General features: G+C 42.2%; 1 protein-coding gene and 1 long non-coding RNA gene across 3 annotated transcripts in view; both read right to left on the bottom strand.

The window, feature by feature from the left end:
- ANXA13 (annexin A13) overlaps positions 1-20996 on the bottom strand; it is a 57277-nt gene extending 36281 nt beyond the window's left edge. Inside the window, exons 1-2 of one of the 2 annotated variants that reach the window (XM_061438669.1) lie at positions 20893-20992; positions 19465-19587 (exon numbers count right to left, since the gene is read on the bottom strand). In XM_061438669.1, the coding sequence (XP_061294653.1) occupies positions 19465-19587; positions 20893-20907 (138 nt within the window). In that variant the 5' untranslated portion in view covers positions 20908-20992. Of the gene's footprint in view, positions 1-19464; positions 19588-20892 lie in introns of both variants that reach the window. The other variant, XM_061438670.1, reaches the window with a different exon arrangement.
- On the bottom strand, positions 6595-13415 carry LOC133260380 (uncharacterized). The gene is made up of 2 exons (XR_009740798.1): positions 10196-13415; positions 6595-9370 (listed from the first exon to the last, which is right to left on the bottom strand). It is a non-coding gene; the product is annotated as an uncharacterized LOC133260380 (long non-coding RNA).
- Positions 20997-23425: the final 2429 nt, after the last annotated feature.

The following is a 23425-nucleotide window of genomic DNA, read 5'->3' as shown; positions in this document are numbered from 1 at the left end:
GACAGAGGAGCCTGGTGGGCTGCAGTCCATGAGGTCGCAAAGAGTTGGACAAAACTGAAATGACTTAGCACACATGTACAGGGATATAAAAGTCAACTTTAATAGTCAACTATAATAGTCAAGCTTTCTAGTCAGACTGGATTTGAATCCCATGGGGACTGCTTATTTCCTCTGCGACCTTGGGCAAGTTTGAGAAACTCTGTGCTGTGGCTTCCTCACGGCAAAATGCAGATAATATCGCCTATCTCGTAGGTCTCCTGTGAGAGTTCAAATAAGTCATTCATGCAAAGCATCTGAAAGGAAGCCTAGCAGAAGGCATGTATTCAATAAATGGAAAAAATATTTGTTGAAGGCAGATCAGCCATGACCTTTCTAGAATATTCTAAGCCTTTCCTGCTTGAGGGGTTTTCACCTTGTAAATGGCTCTCTAAAGATCAGTTTTTCACTCATGACCTGCGGCGTGGCTCCAGAGTTCTAAGCATGCACTTCACTGGGGGCAGTAAGGTGGTTAAAAATTCAGGCTGTGTGGAGTCCAGATGATCTGCGCTGACACCACAACCATATTCTGGCCAGCATGACAGTTTGCACCCACTGGGTATGGGGGTCCCATTGAGCTACAAGGCTGGTGCAGAGCCAACCATCACACTGCTCAGTCCAGGCTCAAAATGAAGCAAATACTTCTAACACTACAGAGACCACTGCCTGGTACATGATTCCTCTGAGAGATTTTTGTTTTTTTCTTTCTTGTCTACGTATCATCTTTCTGTGTTTTCATGTCCTTGCATCTCAAACAGGGACACCGAGGATCCATTTTTCTGGAGGAAGGATGCAAAGAAAGTAAATCGATTCTAGGAGCCTAGGAAGCAGTGCCACCAGGGCAGAAAAAATGTTGAAAACATCACTCTGAAATGACTCAGGTTTAGCACATTGATTTCCCAGGAGGAAAGGTAGCTCTCTACTGAGTTCTGACATCTTTATCAAGTTTTGATATCTCTATTGAGTTTCGATACCCCCAGCCAGAAGGATGGAGGGGAGGAACAGACACCCAAAGGCTTCTGACTCCGTGCAGTTCAAGCAAGGCTTAACTCTTATGATCAAGAGGGAATATTTTACGAAATCTTCCTCCAGCTCCCAGCAACTCTGGCGATGGAGTGTGTTAAAACAAAGGATATGGTTTGCAAATTCGTTGCTCTATGCATTCTATCATAACTAAGATTTTCCAGATAGGTCACCCAGCCCGAATACACTCATATTTAAATACACTTCTACTCATCAGTAGGAATAACCTGCTTAGGTGACCTGATCTTCTATTTGGTTAACATCAAGACTGGAAAATAATAATACACTGTCTCGTGAGAGACAAGTGAATTCATTGAAAAGCAATGCCCTGCAGGCAAATTAGACTATCCTCTAGCAGTTCCTCCCCTTTCACCTGCTTTCTCGCCTCCCTTCTGTTTTTCCTTTTCCTTCTTCCCCTTTCTCCTTCCTCCTCCTATTTTTCTTCCCTCCTCTTCCTTCAACAAACAAGCATTGAAGATCTGTTACATGGCAAGCACTACCCCAGGTGAGGGGGACTCAATGGGTCTATTAATTGTAATCCCTGTCCTCAAGGAAATAAACACAGAAATAGATCAATGACCATTGCGTTATGATATAGTAAGCACTTTGGCTGCAAACAGCTGAGAAGAGAAAGAGGAATTTCTATAGAGAAGTTGACATTTGTGCTGGCTCTTCAAAGATGAACAGGAGTTCAGCCAATTCAATTCAGTCGCTCAGTCGCTCAGACTCTTTGCGACCCCATGAATTGCAGCACGCCAGGCCTCCCTGTCCATCACCAACTCCCGGAGTTCACTCAAACTCACATCCATCGAGTTGGTGATGCCATCCAGCCATCTCATCCTCTCTCATCCCCTTCTCCTCCTGCCCACAATCCCTCTCAGTATCAGGGTCTTTTCCAATGAGTCAACTCTTCGCATGAGGTGGCCAAAGTACTGGAATTTCAGCTTTAGCATCATTCCTTCCAAAGAACACCTAGGACTGATCTCCTTTAGAATGGACTGGTTGGATCTCCTTGCAGTCCAAGGGACTCTAAAGAGTCTTTTCCAACACCACAGTTCAAAAGCATCAATTCTTCGGCACTCAGCTTTCTTCACAGTCCAACTATCACATCCATACATGACCACAGGAAAAACCATAGCCTTGACTAGATGGACCTTTATTGGCAAAGTAACGTCTCTGGTTTTGAATAGGAGTTAGGCAAGCGCAAAAAAGGGGGAAGAGGAAGGGTGGAAATGGAAAAAAAGGGACAGTCCAGGGAGAAACTATAGCATGGTGCTTCCTGGGTGTGTGTGCATGCAAGTTTACTGTGACCTGTGACAGCGCTGCTGCAGAACAAGCATGATCTGAATGTGACATAAAGACAAAATGTGAACTTGGGAGTCAGTCCCACTGTGTTCAGTTACTCTTTGCCCCTTGCTGGTTGTAGGCCTGCAAGCAAGCTGACCCATCTGTCCGAGCCTTTGTTGTCTCATCTTCACAGCGGGGCGGCACCAGCTCGCCGCAGCATGCGCTTTAGCTGTGGTCGTGCTCAGGGTGCAGTCGCACCATGCCAGGTTACAATCAGCACACGGACGGTGGCACGTAGGAGGTGGGATGCTGGGTGACAGAAGGAGGTAAGGGTCATTTGTAAACTCGGAAACATTACCGAAAGGGAATGGGAGTGGCATTTGGATTGTTTGCTCTTTACAGCGCTGGTCTCCAGAAGCCTTCGCTGTCTGCAGTCTGCTGGGTAAATATTTAAAAGTGGTTGCTTGGTATCCAGACTCTGAGACAGGAAGTCTCCGAGGCAGAGCTGGGGAGCAGAGGGCAGAGGGCTCACTGTACACCGATCTGAAGAGGCCTGCTGTGTGAGCTGACGTGGAATCAGGAGGGGATGGGGAAGACTAGGGGCGGGATTAGAGCTAAGCAATGGCCTGGGCTTATTAAACAGGAGCGAATAAAGCCTGGGCTAGGGAGACCCTCAGACACACCTGCACTCTCCTCAGCATTAGCAAGACCATTGCCATGCTGGTTTATGGTACCTTGAGTGAATGTTGGCCATTTGGGCTAAACTTGCCTTGTATAGAGTTGGGGCAACTGAGGTTCACTTTGGGTCAGAAACTTCTTTCTGATCACATAGCTAACCACCCCACCCCACACCCCGCTTCAGGATATCTGCCTTTGAACCTGGTGTGATGCTGGTTCTCTCTTTATCCTTTCAAAGTCTCTGTTTTCCCATCTGCAAGATGGTAATAATAGTATCTCTCTCTTGTGGGTTGTTATAAGGATATGGGTCAAAAGTGCTTAGCAGGATACTCGGCATGTGGTAAGGGCTCAGGGTTATTTTTAGCACTTCCTTCTATCTTGACCTGATTCCTTCTGTGTTGAACAAGCCCCTGACATGGTGCCTTGTATGCCAGCTTTAAAATAGCTCATTACATAATTTTGTCCAGAAACCATTTTGTACTTGTAGTTAAGTAGTAACAGGAGTTAAGAGTTTAAGAGAAATTTATGGGAGAAACACTTCAAATTGAGAATGACAGCTGAATATAACACATTTACTACATGCCCAGCACAGATCCAAACAATTGACGTATACTCACTCAATCTTCACAATAACCCTATGAAGTAAGTATTGTTACCTCCTATTTTGCAGATGAGGAAACCAGAGCACAGAGAGGTTAATTAATTGCCTGAGGTCACACAGCTAGTAAGTGATGGAATTCAAACCTACACAGTCTGGATCCAGAAACTCTACTGTTGACTTCTCATCAACCAATTTTTTGTCCCTGTCAAAATTGTTTATTTAAAAAAAATTTAATGGTAGAAAAGCTCATTTCAACTCTTAAAATGCTAGTTTTTAAAATAGAAACATCAGTGGAAACCTGTGACTGGTCTGCTGACCAGGGACGCTGAGGGCCATGTGCATGGCCATGGGGTCAGTAAATGTTCCTGATGATGAGTCAATAGGAAATGAAATGAAAAATAAAGGCCAATTATCACTATTTGCAAGGCAAAAGGGAAAGCCTCTCCCAGGGCAAAGTGTGCGTGCAGGGCAGACGTTATTGTCAAACTCTGCTCCCAATATTCCTTCTGAGTCAAATGAAATTGTATTTTCAGCTTCTTTCTGTAGAATGGGACCAATACCTACCATACCCAGCAGAATCTCAGGAAGATAAAATAAGAGGAATGGTGTTCACAGTGACAAAGTGAATATTATTCACCATAGCCAGGATTTAGAAACAGCCTATGGGGTTTCCCTGGTGGCTCCGTTGGTAAAGAATGTGCCTGCAGTGCAGGAGACCCAGTTCAATCCCTGGGTTGGGAAGATCCCATGAAGAAGGAAATGGCAACCCACTCCAGTATTCTTGCCTGGAGAATTCCATGGACAGAGGAACCTGGCATGCTACAATGCATAGAACTGCAAAGAGTCAGACATTACTGAACAACTAACACTTTCACTTTTCATGTGTCTGTCAATGGATGAATAGATAAAGAAGATGTGGCAGATAGCTAGCTACCTAGCTAGATAAATAGATAAAAAAACTTGAGATATTATGTCAAATATATATATATATATATTATATATATATAATGGAATATTATTCAACCATGAGAAAGAAGGAAATCCTGTTATTTCCAACAACTTGGATGGATCTTGAGGGCATTATACTAAGTGAAATAAATCAGAGAAAGACAAATACTATATGATATCACTTATATGTGGAATCTAAAAAAGCTGGTAGAAACAAACACTGGAATGGTGGTACCAGGAACCAGGGGAAAAGGAATGAGGTTAGCTAAAGTGTACAAACTCGCAGTTGTAAGATGAATAAGTTCTGGGGATCTAATGTATAGCATAGTGGTTATAGTTAAATAATACTGTATTATATACTTGAAAGCTGCCAAGAAGGTATCTTAAATGTCCTCACCACAAAAAAGAAATGGTAACTACATGCCATGCTGCAGGTGTTAGCTAATGCTATGCTGGTAATCATTTTGCAATATGTAAGTGTATCAAGTCAACACATGTGTACACTTTAAACTTACATAATGTCATACATCAGTTTATTTCAATAAAGCTGGAGGGACTTCCCTGGGGGTCCCGTGATTAAGACTTGTGCTTCCACTGCAGGGAACACAGGTTCAGTTCCCAATTGGGGAACTAACATCCCACATGCCACTATGGTATAGACATAAATAAATAAATAGCAAAGATTATGTTTAAAAAAAAAAAAACTGGGGAAAAAAGAGAACATGTGAGGACTGGGGAGAACGCTTTCATTACAGTGATCAGAGTTGGCCAGGGAGGGACTGACTTTTCCGACCTGCTCCAATAGGCTCTTGGGACTCGTCCTCCTCTCCCCATCTCCTTCCAAGTCTTCCAGTTACCCCTTTTCCTGCTACTAAGACATCTTGCCATAGGGATCATCGTTCGAGGACCACAGTGTGCCAGGGAACTGAATTTTAGTGGAGGCATTGTGAAGACTGAGAAGGCATGAGGCCAGCCACAGGACCAGTTTCTGATGTTTGCCCCCTTGGGGTGACTGCTTACCAGCCTGATGAACTGTCAAACATTCTCACAGGTAAAAGGTCACTTCTCTCTGCCTGACAGAATCTGTGCAAAAACGGCTGCTGGTTTGTCTTACTAGCCAGGGGCCTGTCCATGTGAGGCAGGGGAAGCAGAGGGCGGATGCTGTGATGGATGGATTCCTCCCTGTCCTGCCTGAGTCTGCAGAGGGCCAGCAGAGCTTAGAAACTGACAGCATGGAGCCTCGTGTCCCCTTGTTTTTAAATACCTGGCTGCCCACCGTCGGTTCCATGGGCAACGGAGGAGAATGGATCTACTTAAGGAAATTTACTGAAGCCTCATCTTCTCTCTGAAACTGTCCTGACCCTGCTGGAAAGAAATGAGGATTTTCTGCCAGTGGTGGGCTGGCGCTGAGGCAAACAACCGTTTGACTGCCCAAGAATGGAGGGTTTCCTGGGAAATCCTGGGTTTTCAGTGCTAACGCTGAGACAGTCCAGGTGAACCAGGATAGGTGGTCACCCTAGCTGAAACTGACTGTGCAAGTTGGCAATAGCCAGCATGCACACACACAAATGACTGAGTCCTATTAAATCTGAATCATTAAGATATATGTATATAGTAGGTATGGGCTTCCCAGGTGGCTCAGTGGTAAAGAATCTGCCTGCCAATACATAGGAAACGTGGGTTTTATCTCTGGGTTGGGAAAGAGCCCCTAGAGAAAGAAATGGCAATACACTCCAGTATCATTGCCTAGATAATCCCATGGACAGATGAGCCTGGCAGGTTGCAGTCCATGGAGTTGCAGAGTCAGACAGGACTAAGTGACTGAGCATGCATGCAGATATACAAGGTATAGGTATTTTAAAAACTCTCCAGATAATTCTAATGTGTAACCAAGGGTAAAAACCACTGGTGTCTTAAAAATTAAGACATTTCCAACTGATATTTCCATGAATGAGAAAGCTTTAAAAATATATACACTGAGTGTTTGTACAAGAAAGAAATCCTAGACTTTATCCAGGGTGTAAAAGATAAAGGGAAGAGTTTTATCAGAGGTTCTTAGGGTAGAAATTCAACCAAGGGTTTTTCAAAGTAGATAACATGGAACGCTGAAGATATTAAAACCCACTGGATTTCCAACTGGGAGAGGAGTTCCTTTTAAAATTCTCTCTAGATTCTTGTGAATAGCCAGTCTTTGTCTGGTAACAGTATGTTTTTCACACTTTTCCAGTCCAGGAGCTGGCAAACTATAGATGGGGGCCAAATCCAGTCCATTACCTGTTTTTGTAAAGAAAGTTTTTATTTATTTAACATAACCAGCATGGGACATAACCAACCCACTCATACCCATTTGGTCAATGACTGCTCCCACACTACAATAGCAGAATTGAGTAGCTGCAACAAAGGTTGTAAGGCTTCCCTGGTGGTTCAGTGGTAAAGAAATGGCCTGTCATGCAGGAGACACAGGTTCAATCCCTGGGTGGGGAAGATCCCCTGAAGAAGGAAACAGCAACAGTATTCTTGCCTGGGAAATCCCATGGACAGAGGAGCCTGGTGGTCTATAGCCCATGGTGTGGCAAGAGCCGGGCACAACTTAGCGACTAAACCACTACCAACAACAAAGATTATGTGGCCCAGAAAGCCTCAGATAGTTACTTTGCAAACACCTTCTCTATTTTATGCAAACAATTGTTTTTTATCAGAAAACGAATGACAGAATCTGAGCCTTTGGCTGGCAATAGTATTTAGTTTGAGTTTAATACACTTTTCTCCCTTTTTGTGTTTATGTCAAGTGATACTAGTTTCCCATTTACGGTATTAATACAAGGTTTCTTTTTAAGATAAATTTGTGTCAAAAAGATGAGTGGATTTAAAGAAAATAGAACTATTAATAAAACATGTGGCACAAGTATTTGGAAACATTCCAAAAGGTCACACTTAAGTGTGAAGTCTGGGAAACATTGTTCAAAGTATCCAATCACCTCATTTTACAGATACACTGAAGCTTGGTGGTGAAGTCATCTGCCCAGAGTCACTTACTCGATTATGGAAAAAAACTGGATTCCTATCTCCAAGGACAATGTTCTTTTACCCCTAACTGGCCACTCATTTGTACTTTGAAACCAGTTAGCATGAATGCAAAGTATTGTACTATTTAAAGTCGATGAATTTAGAGCTAGATACTGTCCTGGTGACGTTTCCACAGATACATTTAGTAGACACTGAGAGGCAATTTGAAACACAACAGAGGGGTCATTCACCTCTTTAAACATGAATCTTGGGTGATCAGTGGCATATTGTTTCATTAAGCCGATTGCTTCTTGGCCATGGTTTCCTTGAAACAATAAGTTTGATTAAATGTCTTGCTTTTTTTGGTTTTAAATCAAAATCCACTTAAATGCTTGTCAGAACAAAAAGTTTAACTATTAAATAGAAAAAAAAACCACATATAATAGTGTACTCTGTTGGGCATATTTCAGCACAGTTTCAATCTTACAAGAATATTTGGTAATTTTTGCCATGCAACTATTCCTCTGTTTTAATTAGGACTTACAATGGTCACATTGACTAATAGCAAAGCTGATTCCTCTGTTCTTAGATCCTCTTTCCACTTGAATCAGCTTTAGAAGTCTATTAGCCAAAGATGTAGACCAGATAGCTAGGAAAGCGCGTTAGGAAACCTTTGAAGGGTGCTGAGAACCAGGGAGCTCTTTGTTTCTATTGATTTGTCCTTTCAAAGATGGAGTTTTTAAAGTGACAGGTGTGACTATTAAAGATTTGGCCATCACTCTGTTAGTGTTAGTCTCAGTCGTGTCTGACTCTTTGTGACACCATGGACTGTAGCCCACCAGGCTTCTCTGTCCATGGAATTCTCCAGGCAAGAATACTGGAGTGCATTAGCCATTCCCTTCTCTGGGGGATATTCCCGACCCAGGGATTGAAGCCAGGTCTCCTGCATTGCAGGCAGATTCTTTACCATCTTTACCATCTGAGCCACTAGGGAAGCCATCACTCTGAATGAGTACAAATATTTGCAAGACTGGGCAAATAAGGCTGAAAATAGAAAAAGCATCCCCTTGGATCAGATCTCAAAATTAAATACTTACATAGGCTGTGTGTTCTGAAAAGTAAGTGAAACTTTTTAGATTTAAAAAGTGATCTTTCTCTTAAATTTGGGGTTTCTATAATTTAAATTTTATAGATTGGCATTTTAAGAACATTTAAAGAAGATTGGCATTGTTAGGTCATTTTCCAGAAAGACACAATTTCTTAGGCTATGCTCTTTGGGTTATACATCTCAATGTGGTATTTACCGTCAAAGGTGACTATGAGGTTGAGACTTGACCTTGCTGCTGCTGCTGCTAAGTCGCTTCAGTCGTGTCCGACTCTTCGAGACCCCATAGACGGCAGCCCACCAGGCTCCCCGTCCCTGGGATTCTCCAGGCAAGAACACTGGAGTGGGTTGCCATTTCCTTCTCCAATGCATGAAAGTGAAAAGTGAAAGGGAAGTCGCTCAGTCGTGTCCGACTCTTCGCGACCCCATGGACTGCAGCCCACTGGGCTCCTCCGTCCATGGGATTTTCCAGGCAAGAGTACTGGAGTGGGGTGCCATTGCCTTCTCCAAGACTTGACCTTAAGGAGATGTGAACTTAAGACTCATCAAGGTGGTGTGTGCCATTGTTTTCAAAGGTACTAGCAATACACTCAGAAACACAAACAATGTGAGAAGCTTACCACACCCTGTCTCTGGTCTTGAAAGCCTTGTTTTTCAGGAGTTTTAAATCCAAATCCACTTTGATGCTTGTCAGAGCAAAAAGTTAAACTATTATTAATAAATAGAAAAAAATGCATTGCAATGTACTCCATTGGGTATATTTAAGCACAGTTTCCATCTTATAAGAATATTTAGTAATTTCACCATGTAGCTATGCCTCCATTTTAACTAGGACTGGCCAGGGTCACACTGACCAGTAGCAAAGCTGATTCCTGCATTTAGGGGGAGATTGATTGGGGCAAGTCTTTGAGGGGGCTCCACCCAGAGGAGAGGTGAGCAAACTGACTCCTGATTATTTCAGACAGTGTCTTTCCAGATGAGCAGTGTTCATCTAGGGAGGAAAACCAGTAGCTCGGCAGTCTTGTTCCTGGGTATTTCTGCAGGGAAGCTCTTTGCATTCTGGCTATCAGAACTTAATTAATGAGCTAAGGACCTTTGGGGTAGGGGGGACCACTGCCTCTCGACTGCTGAGGTCATCAACAGGAGGACAAGGGTCAAGGTTCAAGATGAGTTGGCTTTTGCCCTGTGATAAGAGGGGCAATCAGTGGGAGAGAGAGCCTGGGCCAGAGGGGCAGGAAGGCATGATTGCTGGTGGAATCTCAGCCAGATAAGGACATTATCGGGACTTCTCCTGTCCAGTGGCCTTGCTTTCCCATTTAAGGTCTGTGCCTCGTGAAGTGGATCTCAGCCGACAAGGAGTGATTTTGCCCCTCTAGGGACATTGGGCAAAGTCTAGAGAGTTTTCGGTCGTCACAAATAGGGGAGTGTTGGTGGTATCCAGTCACGCAGGCCAAGGGACTCTAATAAAAATCCTACAGGGCACACAGCAAGCCCCCGCAGCAAAGAATTACCTGGTTCCAAGTGTCAGTAGTGCTAAAGTCTGATCTGTGAAGGGTCTACAGCCCTGATCGCATGGCTGTGACAGTTCCATCAACATGTCACCTGAAGGTGTTGAGAAGGCCAAGCTTCTGGTGGTAAATGACACCTAGGTAACAAGGTCCCCAGTCACAAAGAGGGCATTGCTGTGGTTACTTAAAAGAGGGGATTAGAAGTGGACCATGGGGTCTTTCTCTCTTTGATTTTCTTTCAAAGGAACCCAGATGACACATCTGAAAGATGAGTACTGGGTTAAGGTAACTAGGAGGAAGAGTTCAAGTTAAAGTTGGTCCCAAGGTAAAAGCTTGTTATCCCACCTGCTTCTTTGTCTGAATCACAGCCCCAGTTGGCAGCTCCTTTGGGAGGCCCTTCAGTACTGTGTTGGGCTGGACAACCCCGAATTTCTACTAGAGGCAGAACACGATCAGTGTCTCAAAACCAGATTTTGTGTCCTGGGAGAAATGTCTGCTTTGAGGTTGTCCACAGATTGTTTGGGGATTTAGAGGCCTCTAAAGAGTGTTAAAACCTTCAGATAGTCAATGACTGCTGTATTGCCTTAACAAAAGTGCACTTGGAGGATAAAGTGGTGATGGGGAGATGATGGCTATTCCTCAACTATGAAAGGAGACATGCCTTCAAGAGTGATGAAAAATGAAGCACTTTCCCCATTAGAAAAGAATTATCCATGTCTTTTTTCTATTCCCAAAGACTTTTTTTCCCCCTTCCAATTCAGTGAGCATTATAAACTTGGGATTCATTGCTTACAGGAAAAAAGGAAGCAAGTATACTCTGGGATCCTCTGCAGTCAATGATAAGTGGGCAGATGGAATTGAAAATTGAAAATATCAGGGGCTGAGCTGAGCCATTGCAGCATTGAATAGTGCTGTGTATTGGGGCATAACCAACATTTTGTGAACAAGTTCAGATTTGCTGAAGAGGAAACAAGGTGAAAGAGGGAAATTTGCTTTAAGCGGATTTTTGTCTCCTCTGGAATCAAAACAACGAATGCTATTCTTTCCCCTGGTAAGAGAGTTGAACTATGCATTGGGTCCAAACTTCTTAATTATTTCTCTAAAATTCTTTTCATCATTTTTGTCTTCCTTTTCATTCCCACCATAATCCAAACCCACATCCCCAGAAGGGCGATTTATTCTACTGCCTTCCCATCTGATCTTTAAATCTTCATTCTCTTTCTATTTCAATAGTAGTCATATTTGTAGTCATAATAATATTAATAAAAAACTATAGTTGGGGGTGGGAGGGAGGCTCTAGAGGGAGAGGATATATGTATATAGATAGCTGATTCCCTTTGTTGTACAGCAGAAGCAACATTGTAAAGCAACACAACGTTGTAAGGCATGTATACTCCAATACAAAATAAAATACTAAAACTATGACTCTACACTTAAAAACAAAGAGCCAGTAGTTATAAGAAAGTAATACTGACAAAGCAATGCCACCCATCCCTAAGAATAGGTAAGGCCAACCTTGGCTAACATGATAGTCCGGGAAATAGGTACATACCCAAGTCAATCAGAATTGTCTTTGGCATTGTATGTATGGCTGCTTAGAGAAAACTCTTTTCCTTAGGGTAGTTAATCTGGAGCTATGTGAGGCTGTGGAATTCTCTGTGGTGCCTGAACTGGCCAGGTCTCCCCCTCATCAACTCCTTTTGCCTTCCCAGTATTCAAAAGGCAAGGTTCATTTTCGATAGGAGAGAATGAGGCCAAGACATAGAAAGAAGGAGAGAGTGTGAGAGAGAGAGGAGAGGGAAAGAACACTTACTGACAGGATGATTCCCCAGCGTTTGGGATGAATCGTGATCCATCACCGTGCTCTTCATCTTTGTCAGTCATTGGTCTTGCAGTGGGCTTTTGACCAATTCCGGCCAAAGTGATACAAAGAGATGTCTGCCTGGGGTTTCCCAGAAGATTATCCTCACTGACAGGGGACTGTTTACAGAAGAGAAACCCACTTTTTCTCTACCCCTTTCCTTCTTGCCTGTGACTCTATCCTGTGAGATTGCAAACCTGAACACGCACGTGGCCATTCTCTTGCATCCATGAGTGGAGATGTTGCCAGTACCTCGGGGGTGGCAGAACGGAAAGGCAGGGGTACCCTGAGTCCTTAGTGATGGGACTGAACTGCTGAACCAGCCCTGGAGTTCCCTGCATTCAGGCTTTCTGTCAGAGTTAATAACTTAAGGTCTTTGTTATTGAAGCCACTGTCAGTCCAGTAGTTTGTGAACATACATACTTGCTTAAAAACAAAACAAAAAAACCCCCAGAATTTATACTTACAAACCACCTCAACCCCAGACTTCTCTCTTGAGTTTCAGATTCAGCTATGTTAGGTGTAATACCCAGATATTTCAAACCCAACAGATCCCCAAACCAAATTCATCCTTTCACCTTGCAGACTTGTCCTCACTCTCAGGGTGCGCCACCATCATTCTGCATTCACAGCCAGGTAGCTGGGAGGCTCCGTGGAGTCTTTCTTGTCCCCCACCTCCCATATCTTGTCAGTTAGCAAGTTATGTCCATTTGACCCTCCCATCTGTCATTTTCTCTCCAATCCCATTGTCACTGTTTCAGTTCAGGGCAGGGGTTCATCATCTTTCTCCAGGGCCACTGTCTTTCAGGGGCTTTACTTGCCTTTGGTCATGTTTCTCTCCACACCTTTCTCCACCAGCTTCCAGCATGGTCCATCCAAAATGCCCACCTTGTCATCCCCTTGTCTGAGATCGACTGGGGCTTCTCTGTTGCCTAAGATAGTAGTTCTCCAGGTGTGGTGCCTAGACAGCAGTGTCAGCATCACCAGGGAACTTGTCAGAAATGCAGATTCTCCGGCTCCACTATACAGCGTCTACTGAATCAGACTCTCTGCAGATGGGGCCCAGCTCTCTGTTTAAATAAGTCTTCCAAAGGAATCTGCTATGCAAAGTTTGAAAACCACTACTAGCTTAAGGCAATGAAACCCAATTTTCTTGGAGTAGTGGGTTGACCAGTGCCCCTGAATTCATGTCTACTCAGAACCTCAGAATGTGACCGTATTTGGAAATTGAACCTTTGCAGATATAATTAGTTAAGGAGTTTTAGATGAGCTCAGACTGAGGGAGGGTCCTAAATCCAGTGATTGGTATCCTCATAAGAAGAGGAGACTCAGGTTTGATCCCCGATCCAGGAAAATCCCACATGTCACAGAACAGCTAAGCCCATGCACCACAGCTACTGAGCCTGTGCTCCAGAGCCCAGGAGCCACAGCTCCTGAAGCCTGTGCCCTAAAGCCTGTGCTCCACACAAGAGAAGCCACTGCAATGAGAAGCCTATGCACTGCAACTAGAGAGTAGCTCCTGCTCTCTGCAAGTAGAGGAAACCCCAGCAGCAAGACCCAGCACAAACATAAATAAATAAATGTAGTGGAAAAAAATAAGAAATCATAGTGAATGCATGAATTCATTCACATTTGCTGTGCACCAGGTATTGTGTTGGTACTGGGGATGCTAAGACGAACGAGACACAGTCCAACACCCAGGGCAGTTGGAGCCGTCAGTCCAGTTCTGTCCAGTGATGTATAAATAGTTCCAGAATCACCTGGGAGAGAAGTGATGGCATTATACACGGAATATTATGGAAGCACTACAGAAAAGCATCTATTCCAGTGTGGGGATGAGGATAGAAGGAGAAAGCTCAGAGATGGGGTAAAGACATCATGAAGTGATAATCCAGTTCCATAGTTGTAGACATCCCTGTTGATTAGCTTCTAGTTAGTGTAATAGGAGCTCAAGACATAGTGTGAAGAGTTTCTACCCAAACCCTAATTCATGTTTACCTCTTATTCAGTTCAGTTAAGTTCAGCGGTACAGTCGTGTCCGACTCTTTGCCACCCTATGAATTGCAGCACGCCAGGCCTCCCTGTCCATCGTCAACTCCCAGAGTTCACTCAAACTCATGTCCATTGAGTCGGTGATGCCATCCAGCCATCTCATCCTCTCTCATCCCCTTTTCCTCCTGCCTCTAATCCCTCCCAGCATCAGAGTCTTTTCCAATGAGTCAACTCTTCACATGAGGTGGCCAAAGTACTGGAGTTTCAGCTTTAGCATCATTCCTTCCAAAGAACACCCAGGACTGATCTCCTTTAGAATGGACTGGTTGGATCTCCTTGTAGTCCAAGGGACTCTCAAGAGTCTTCTCTAACACCACAGTTCAAAAGCATCAATTCTTCGGCGCTCAGCTTTCTTCACAGTCCAACTCTCACATCCATACATGACCACAGGAAAAACCATAGCCTTGACTAGACAAACCTTTGTTGGCAAAGTAATGTCTCTGCTTTTGAATATGCTATCTAGGTTGGTCATAACTTTCCTTCCAAGGAGTAAGCGTCTTTTAATTTCATGGCTGCAATCACCATCTGCAGTGATTTTGGAGCCCCCCAAAATAAAGTCTGACACCGTTTCCACTGTTTTCCCATCTATTTCCCATGAAGTGATGGGACCAGATGTCATGATCTTCGTTTTCAGAATGTTGAGCTTTAAGCCAACTTTTTCACTCTCCTCTTTCACTTTCATCAAGAGGCTTTTTAGTTCCTCTTCACTTTCTGCCGTAAGGGTGGTGTCACCTGCATATCTGAGGTTATTGATATTTCTCCCAGCAATCTTGATTCCAGCTTGTGCTTCTTCCAGCCCAGTGTTTCTCATGATGTACTCTGCATAGAAGTTAAATAAGCACGGTGACAGTATACAGCCTTGACGTACTCCTTTTCCTATTTGGAACCAGTCTGTTGTTCCATGTCCAGTTCTAACTGTTGCTTCCTGACCTGCATACAGGTTTCTCAAGAGGCAGGTCAGGTGGCCTGGTATTCCCATCTCTTTCAGAATTTTCCACAGTTTGTTGTGATCCACACAGTCAAAGGCTTTGGCATAGTCAATAAAGCAGAAATAGATGTTTTTCTGGAACTCTCTTGCTTTTTTGATGATCCAGCGGATGTTGGCAATTTGATCTGTGGTTCCTCTGCCTTTTCTAAAACCAGCTTGAACATCTGGAAGTTCACGGTTCACGTATTGCTGAAGCCTGGCTTGGGGAATTTTGAGCATTACTTTACTAGCATGTGAGATGAGTGCAATTGTGCAGTAGTTTGAGCATTCTTTGGCATTGCCTTTCTTTGGGATTGGAATGAAAACTGACGTTTTCCAGTCCTGTGGCCACTGCTGAGTTTTCCAAATTTGCTGGCATATTGTGTGCAGCACTTTCACAGCATCATCTTTTAGGATTTGAAATAGCTCAACTGGAATTCCATCATCTCCACTACCTCTTATTAGATATATTAATACAACCTCAGACAAATAACCTAACCTCTCTTTGCTTCACTTTCCACAATTTAAAAGAGGACTAATAATAATAGTACCTTACTATTAGAATTGCTGTGAGGACTGACACTTGTATATACATGGAGTGCTTTATAAAGGGCTCAAATTTCGTGGGCCACTGTGCTCAAAGCTATTCACTGCCTCACAACAACTTAAAAAATGTCTGTTGTCATTACCATCATCATTTCAAAAGGCCCTTTTAAACCTCCAGTGATGCCCATTATTGCTGGGTGTTGGGGTCATGTTGCTGTGCTGTAGAGTAGAGATGTTTGGCTGTGTTGGGATGTGCTCAAATCCATCCTGTACTCAAAGTGCCCCAGGCTCCTACACCTTCAGAGTTCCTGGGTCAAGTTTGTCCTGGGTCAAGTTTTCAGTTACATGTTCTTCCTTCTGTCAGTGTATTTGTCCTTGCCAGTCTTTATCCTGCACCTCTTTTAAATGACTGCTTTTAATCTATTATAGCCAAGACACCTCCAAAGCCAAGATTGTGTAATTTTGCCTAAAACGTAGTTAAACTTCATGTGGGAGAGTTGTCATTAAATAAAGCTTGCTTTAGTGCATGTCATGTTTTGATGGCAGAGGCCATTTTTATTTCCTCTTCCGGATGGTGATGATCTAAAGGACTAACTCTGCAGGACAAAAGTTTTCCTGATAGGAGAGATATTCCTGCATAGTCTAGGCTGGTTTTTATTTGGGGGTCACTGTGATTCTTTGAGTTTGGGGATCACAGTTGAAAGCACTCTTGGTTAAAGCCATATGTACTTTTGTCTTAAATTCCCCATCACATTTCAGCTGTCTTTAGAGCCTCACCTCTTTTCTCAGGAATCCTGACCTAGGCCCCACCTGTCATGTATCTCTTGGGTGTTCACGGTCCACCACGTAGTCCCATTTCAGACAATATTTGTATTGGTTAAATATCAGCACAAGCGAGTCATAAACGTGGCATCTTGACAAACACCCTGGGGATCACTGAGCAGATGTTCTGACATTTATGAGATCGTTTTCATTTCCAGGCACTCACAATGACACTTCGTTCATCAGCAGTGTGCTGACCTGGTCTTGCCAGGATTGTGGTGTGTGGGTCACCATTTCTCAAACTCTGTGCTCATCAGCATTGCCTGGGGAGCGTTTAGAAAACCCAACACCCAGGCCAACTACCAGACCAATTAATTCAGATTCTCTGTGGGTGGGACTCAGGCCTCGCTGGTTTTTAGAACCCCCAGGTAACTCCAACATCCAGGCAAGTTGAAGAACTTGTTCCCCAGTTGGGTACTTCTCAACTTCAACATGCATGGGAAACACTTGGGGATCTTGTTAAAGTGTAGATTCTGATTAAGTAGGTCTGGGTGGGCCTGAGATTCTGCATTTTTTTTTCTTTGTCTGTGTCAGGTCTTAGCTGTGGCACTTGGCCCCAGAGTGCAAGGGCTTCAGTAGTTGCTGCAGGCAGGCTCTCTGTTTGTGGTGTGTGGGCTTAGTTGTTCCTCGACATATGAGATCTTAGTTCCTCAATCAGGGATAAAGCTCGTGTCCCCCACATTACAACTTGGATTCTTAACCACTGGACTATCAGGAAAGTCCCAGATTCTGTATTTCTAAAAGCACTCCAGCCATGTGGACATTGCTACTAGTCCAGGGTCCATGCTATGAGTAGAAATTCAGTAGTACTTTTTTAGCACCAGTTCATTTGTCTCGAAAAAATTTTCCAGAAATCAATAGTCCTCTTGAGTTTGTGATGATTTCCACATTTATCCATGGCACCCCTAGATCTTGCTTCCTGTCTATGACTCTGCCCTCTACAGCCATACTCTTGTGACTAAGTCATCTCACTCTTTGTCACAATATTCTGTTTTCCTCCAAATGGTTAGTATCTTGAAAATAACTCACACAGAGGAAGAGTCATCTGGCTGAACCTAAGCTTTTTTCATGAAGATCTATTTTTCTGTCTCTGCACAAAGCTCATTGAGCAGAGACATGGTCTCTAGGCTAAGCAGACTCTGAACACTGTGTGTTTCAGCAAATGATAATAATATACCAGTGTCAGTTCTTACTGCTCCAAACAGGTTAGGTAGAAACACTATGTCTGGAATTCAGAAAAATCAAGGATGATGGCAAAAGCATTGGAGAAAAACACAAAGGAAAAAAGTAATTTTCAGTTTTCGGAATTCACTAGGATTCCATATCAGAGTACCTTGGAAAATATGATTTCCAACTTTCAAATGGCTTTAGACCAATATTTGTCAAACAGTTATCTATGGACTCTGCTTTATGGACATATTTTGAGAGATTCAGCTTTCCTAGTAGGCTTTTTTAACTGTGGTTTTGGAGAAGACTCTTGAGAGTCACTTGGACTGCAAGGAGATCCAACCAGTTCATCCTAAAGGAAATCAGTCCTGAATATTCAATGGAAGGACTGATGTTGAAGCTGAAGCTCCAATACTTTGGCCACCTGAAGCAAAGAACTGACTCATTGGAAAAGACCCTGATGCTGGGTGGGAAAGACTGAAGGTGGGAGGAGAAGGGGACGACAGAGGGTGAGATGGTTGGATGGCATCACTAACACTATGGACATGAGTTTGAGTGGGATCTAGGAGTTGGTGATAGACAGGGAAGCCTGGCATGCTGGAGTCCATGGGTTACAAAGAGTTGGACATGACTGAGCAACTAAGCTGAACTGCACTGAAAAACTAGTATGAAGCATGCTGGATCATCAGGTTGAGCAGGCGCTAGCACATGATCTCAATGCCTGTGTTTGTGTTTCTATTTATAAAGCACGCCAAATAACATACTTTAATTGTTACAAGCTCATGATAAAAGAACAAAGAACAGAAGGAGGTTTAATGTAAAAAGCCTGCATTTTGGCTAAGAGAATGCCCAATTGTCTTACAGGGAGTCTTATAAACAAAGGTTTCTCAGTAGTTAGGATAGAGAAACGTGATGGGAGAACTAAGAAGTCACACACCACATCATATTTCAGGGATGCTGTAACTCAGAAAAACCACATAATAGCTATCCGTGCCATTTTTGCATTGAGCCCAGCATTTAACCTCAGCACAAGAACATTATCTATTACACTAAATCAACAACATACTTTTGCACATCATGGACTTGTATTTTGCTAACATTTAGTTTCCAAATGTGTTTTGGTTGAGTGAGTGTGTGTGTGTGTGTGTGTGTGTGTGTGTGTGCGCGCGCGCGCGCGCGTGCTCACTCAATCATGTCAACTCTTTGCAATCCCGTGGACTGTAGCCCACCAGGCTCCCCTGTTTGTGAATTTTTCCAGGTAAAAATAGTGGAGTGGGTTGCCACTTTCTTCTCCAGGTGATCCTCCTGACCCAAGGGTTGAACCTGAGTCTCTTGTGTCTCCTGCATTGGAAGGCGGATTCTTTACCACTAAGCCACCACCAGGAAGTATAGCTACTTTAAAACTATAAGCATCTGAGTTTTAAGTTTGTACGTATTCAAGTCATTTTCTAATTTTTGTTATTGTTGTCATTTTCAGTCATTTGTCCTTGTAAAAGATTTTGCATTTACTTATCTAGAAACACAGTCTTAGAACATATCATTCTTTATGCATGTTAAATTCCACTAATATTTTCTACGGTGTCATAGGAGCATAGTGTAGGATCACATTCCCTGTTCCTGGGCACCATTAAGGGACACTGTTGGGAAGGGAAGCTCAGTTCCTAGATTAAATTTTCACCATAGCTGCAAATATGGTAACAAACATTTTCCAGGGAAAAATGTCCCTGCTTGGAAGGAATGCCTCATGGGGACCTTTTCAGATTGGAGGGTTCAGCATGACAAGTCATTGGTGAGTAATATGGGGCCCATGAGAAAGCCTGGTCATACTTATGATTTGGAGGGAAAATAAATGCTTACAGGCTGGTGGGACTCTGGCTCTCCACTCCCTGATGGGTGGCTGAGAGGCTGCAGGTCTGCCGAGGGTAAGGCCTGCCCTTTGGGCAAGTGTTGACTGCCTTCTGGCAGGGAGTAAGATTGGCTCTGAAGATTCAAAAAAGAAATACATAAAATGCTAGACCACTCATACAAGCCACGGCCCCATGGGGTTGACTTTCAAGGGGTGAAAATATCCTCTGAAGCAGCTAAGGCAGGGGCCAATAATTTTTCCTGAGGTCCTCTGCATGGATCAAAAGTATCTTATTTATTTAAAAAAAAATTAAAAAAATTTTATTTGCTTTTGGCCACACCACACACTTTATGGTGATCTTAGTTCCCCGACCAGGGATCAAACCCAGGCCACCTGCATTGGAAGCTTAGAGTCCTGATGACTGGCCCACCAGAGAGTTCCCAGGATCAGGAGTATTTTAAAAGTAGGTTTCAGTTTCTCTGAAAGACCAACTAAATGGAAGCCTCATAACCTTGGCCACTATGATAATGGTATTTACAGATGACTTCAAAAATAATGCCTCTCTGAAGACAATGCTTGTAGGTTTGCAACCATCTGAGTGCAAGTCTGATGTAGGGCAAAGGAGAAATATCTTATAAATAAAGTTGTACTTTACAGAAAATTCTGGATTTTTATTCTCTTCATTCCTAGCGTACACACAATAAATCCTTCTTCCTGTGGGAAGTTACAGTAGGTGCAGCAAAACCTTATTAAAATTCTTATTGCCATTGCTTTGGGTATACTTTTTTCACTGTTTAAAAAAAAAAAAAAACCAGGATTTAACTCCGAACTGCCTTGTGCCTAGTTAGTTCCAAATGGTAATATTTTCATCAATTTTTAGCCATTTATAGTTTACGGACATGCTATTCACATGAGCCTAGACATTCAGAAGAAAAGTAAAATATTAAATCTATTTTGTGAATATTTACAAATACCTGGTTGTTTGGTACTGGGATATTTTCACCCTTCAATCCAAGCTATACAGGCTTGTGAAAATCCTAGTAGCTTTGTCTCCTGATATTTACAACATGAACCTGTAGTCCCAAAACACCGAGGGTGACATCTATGAAGCTTTGTGTAGCTTTGCTACAAACTAACTGCTTTAATCACACATTCCTTAAATTTTTAACCACTTGCTCTCTGCAAGGCATTGTTTTCCACCTTGTTCCAAATACTTCTCTTTCATCCCTCTGAAAATATTTCTAATGGAAATAAAATACATTTCAAATGCATTTTCAAAGCATAGTTTGCTTTGAAACTGTGAAACTGTGAAAACCAACAATTAGGAGTGATCACAATGATAAAGTATGAAAGTATCAATCATGATTTCATAATTTAAATTTCTCCATGTTAACCAAAATTAGAACTTGGTGTGAGTCCCGAAAGCAATAAATACTTACATGACGATTGCCCATTTTCGTTTCTTCAGAGACAGTTGTTCAGTATTTCATGAAGAGATCAGTTCTTCTAAAGGCCAAGTTTATAATGGTTTTCCTAGGGCATGATATCTCTTGAGTTTAATAAGTAACCATTGGCATTGCATTTGAATACATTGCTGGGGATGGGTAGAGAGTGACTCCAGCAACAACTGATATTAACCTGCCCATGCTGCCTTGGTTGGCCATCTTTTTAAAAGTAAAAAAAAATTTTTTAAATAAATTAAATATAGGCTTTTAAAGTTGATCTTATTCACAACTAAAGGGCTAATCCTGTCTCACTCTTGAATTATTGAAAGCGTTACTCTTTTTTTTATTTTAGATGTTCATTTAAAACTTTATACTTGGAGTGATAAAAGCATTAACCAAACAAGACTGAAAAATCTTTTTATTTTACTAACATCACCATTATTGTTACAGAGGATCTTTTTGAAGGCTGCACTGAGTAATGCTACCATCATTTTTTATAATCTAGCTAGCTTCTAAATTTAAAAATAATATGTGCAGATGGCACATTTTCCCCCTAATCATATGAAAAGGCACCATGAAAAGTAAGCCTACTGACCACTCAGCTCCTCCCCTCTGAGCTTTGAGTCCTTACAGAAATGGTATGCGTACACAGCCATGTTTATCTGTCTATCATTGGCTTCTTTTTCTCAAAAAATGGGTTTGCCTTTGTTCCATGCCTTGTGGGCTTCATTTAGTAAATAGATACAAGACATTGGCACATTTCTTTTTTGGTGGACACATGTTAGTCTACTATGGGTATGAACCAAACCTTATTTAATCAGTCCACTATTCAAGGTCGTTTAGATTATTTTGGTCTTTTGCATGACTGTCTTCATTTATGCATATTTGCATATGTGTGCATGTTTATCTGTAGAATAAAATCTTAGAATGCAATTGTTGGCTAAAGAGTTCTGTTCAGTTCAGTTCAGTTGCTTAGTTGTGTCCAGCTCTTTGTGCCCCCATGGACCGCAGCCCTCTAGGCTTCCCTGTCCATCACCAACTTCCTGAGCTTGCTCAAACTCATGTCCATTGAGTTGGTGATACCATCCAGCCATCTCATCCTCTGTTGTCCCCTTCTCCTCCTGCCCCCAATCTTTCCTAGCATCAGGGTCTTTTCCAATGAGTCAGTTCTTCACATCAGGTGGCTAAAGTATTGGAGCTTCAGCTTCAGCATCAGTCCTTCCAGTGAATATTCAGGACTGATTTCCTTTAGGATGGACTGGTTTAATCTCCTCACAGTCCAAGGGACTCTCAAGAGTCTTCTCCAACACCACAGTTCAAAAGCATCAATTCTTCGGCGCTCAGCTCTCTATATAGTCCAACTGTCACATCCACGTGCTTTAAAATTCTGAGAGATGCTGCCAAGTTGTCCTACACACAGAAATAAAAATGCTGAATGACTTTCAAAGACCTGACTTTCAGGACAATGTGTATAGCCTTCTACAGTTATATGCCAGTGCTTCTTTCTCCACATATTGACCAGCACTAAAGATTATCAAACTTCTTCATTTCTGCCAATTTCAAAGATAAAATATGGCTATCTCATGATTAATTTACATTCCTTTCCTTTGATATTCTTAAAAAATATATCCTGGTCCTTAAAAGCCATTTGTATGAGTTTTACAGTGTTCTCCTTGTTTATGTCCTTTATTTTTATTTTGAGTTATTAGAGTTCTTATTATTTACTTATCAGAACATATATAATAAAATCCATGCTTTTGTCAAGTATGAGAATTATAATTCCCCAATTTATCTTTTGTCTCTGTTTATGTTTGGAACGTGTATATGCATGTGAAGGAAGTGTTAATTTTTACATATTTAAGTACATCCATCCTTTCTTCTTTGACTTGCTTAGAAAAAAAGTCTGCATTAAGATTATTAAGATTTCTTGTACATCTTCATCTTCAAGTTTATTATTTTTTAAAGGCTTCATTTTTTTTAAGGTTTATATCTTTGACTCATTTGGAATTGATTTTGTTGTAGAATAAAGAAGAAATGGATTCTGTTTTAGTTTTGGTTATTTAATCGATCATAGATGGTTATTAATTAATCCATCTTTCCTCCTCTGGTCTAAGATGTTGTCCTTATTTTATGCCACCTGCCCATGTAACTTAGGATGAAAATTCGTGTAGGTTTATTACCTCTGCCTATATTCTCATTCTTTTGTTCTTTAACCTTTATTTATTGAGTCTCTTGGATGGGCTGATCACTGATACGAATATTTTCTCTTTCTGGAATGTACAGCCAAGCTGAGGAAATGTACAAAGAATTATTACAAACTATAGTATGGACTGTGGTGGAACCAAACAGAATGCTATGATGGAAGCAAATGCACGTGTGCACACATATGCATGCATACGTGCAAGTGTGTGTAAAATCTGGGCTCGATAAAGGACAGAAATGGTATGGACCTAACAGAAGCAGAAGATATTAAGAAGAGGTGGCAAGAATACACAGAAAAACTGTACAAAAAAGATCTTCATGACCC

This window comes from Bos javanicus, chromosome 14 (assembly GCF_032452875.1).
Source record: "Bos javanicus breed banteng chromosome 14, ARS-OSU_banteng_1.0, whole genome shotgun sequence".
Classification (NCBI taxonomy): Eukaryota; Metazoa; Chordata; class Mammalia; order Artiodactyla; family Bovidae; genus Bos; species Bos javanicus.
This window is presented reverse-complemented; position numbering and strand designations above follow the sequence as displayed.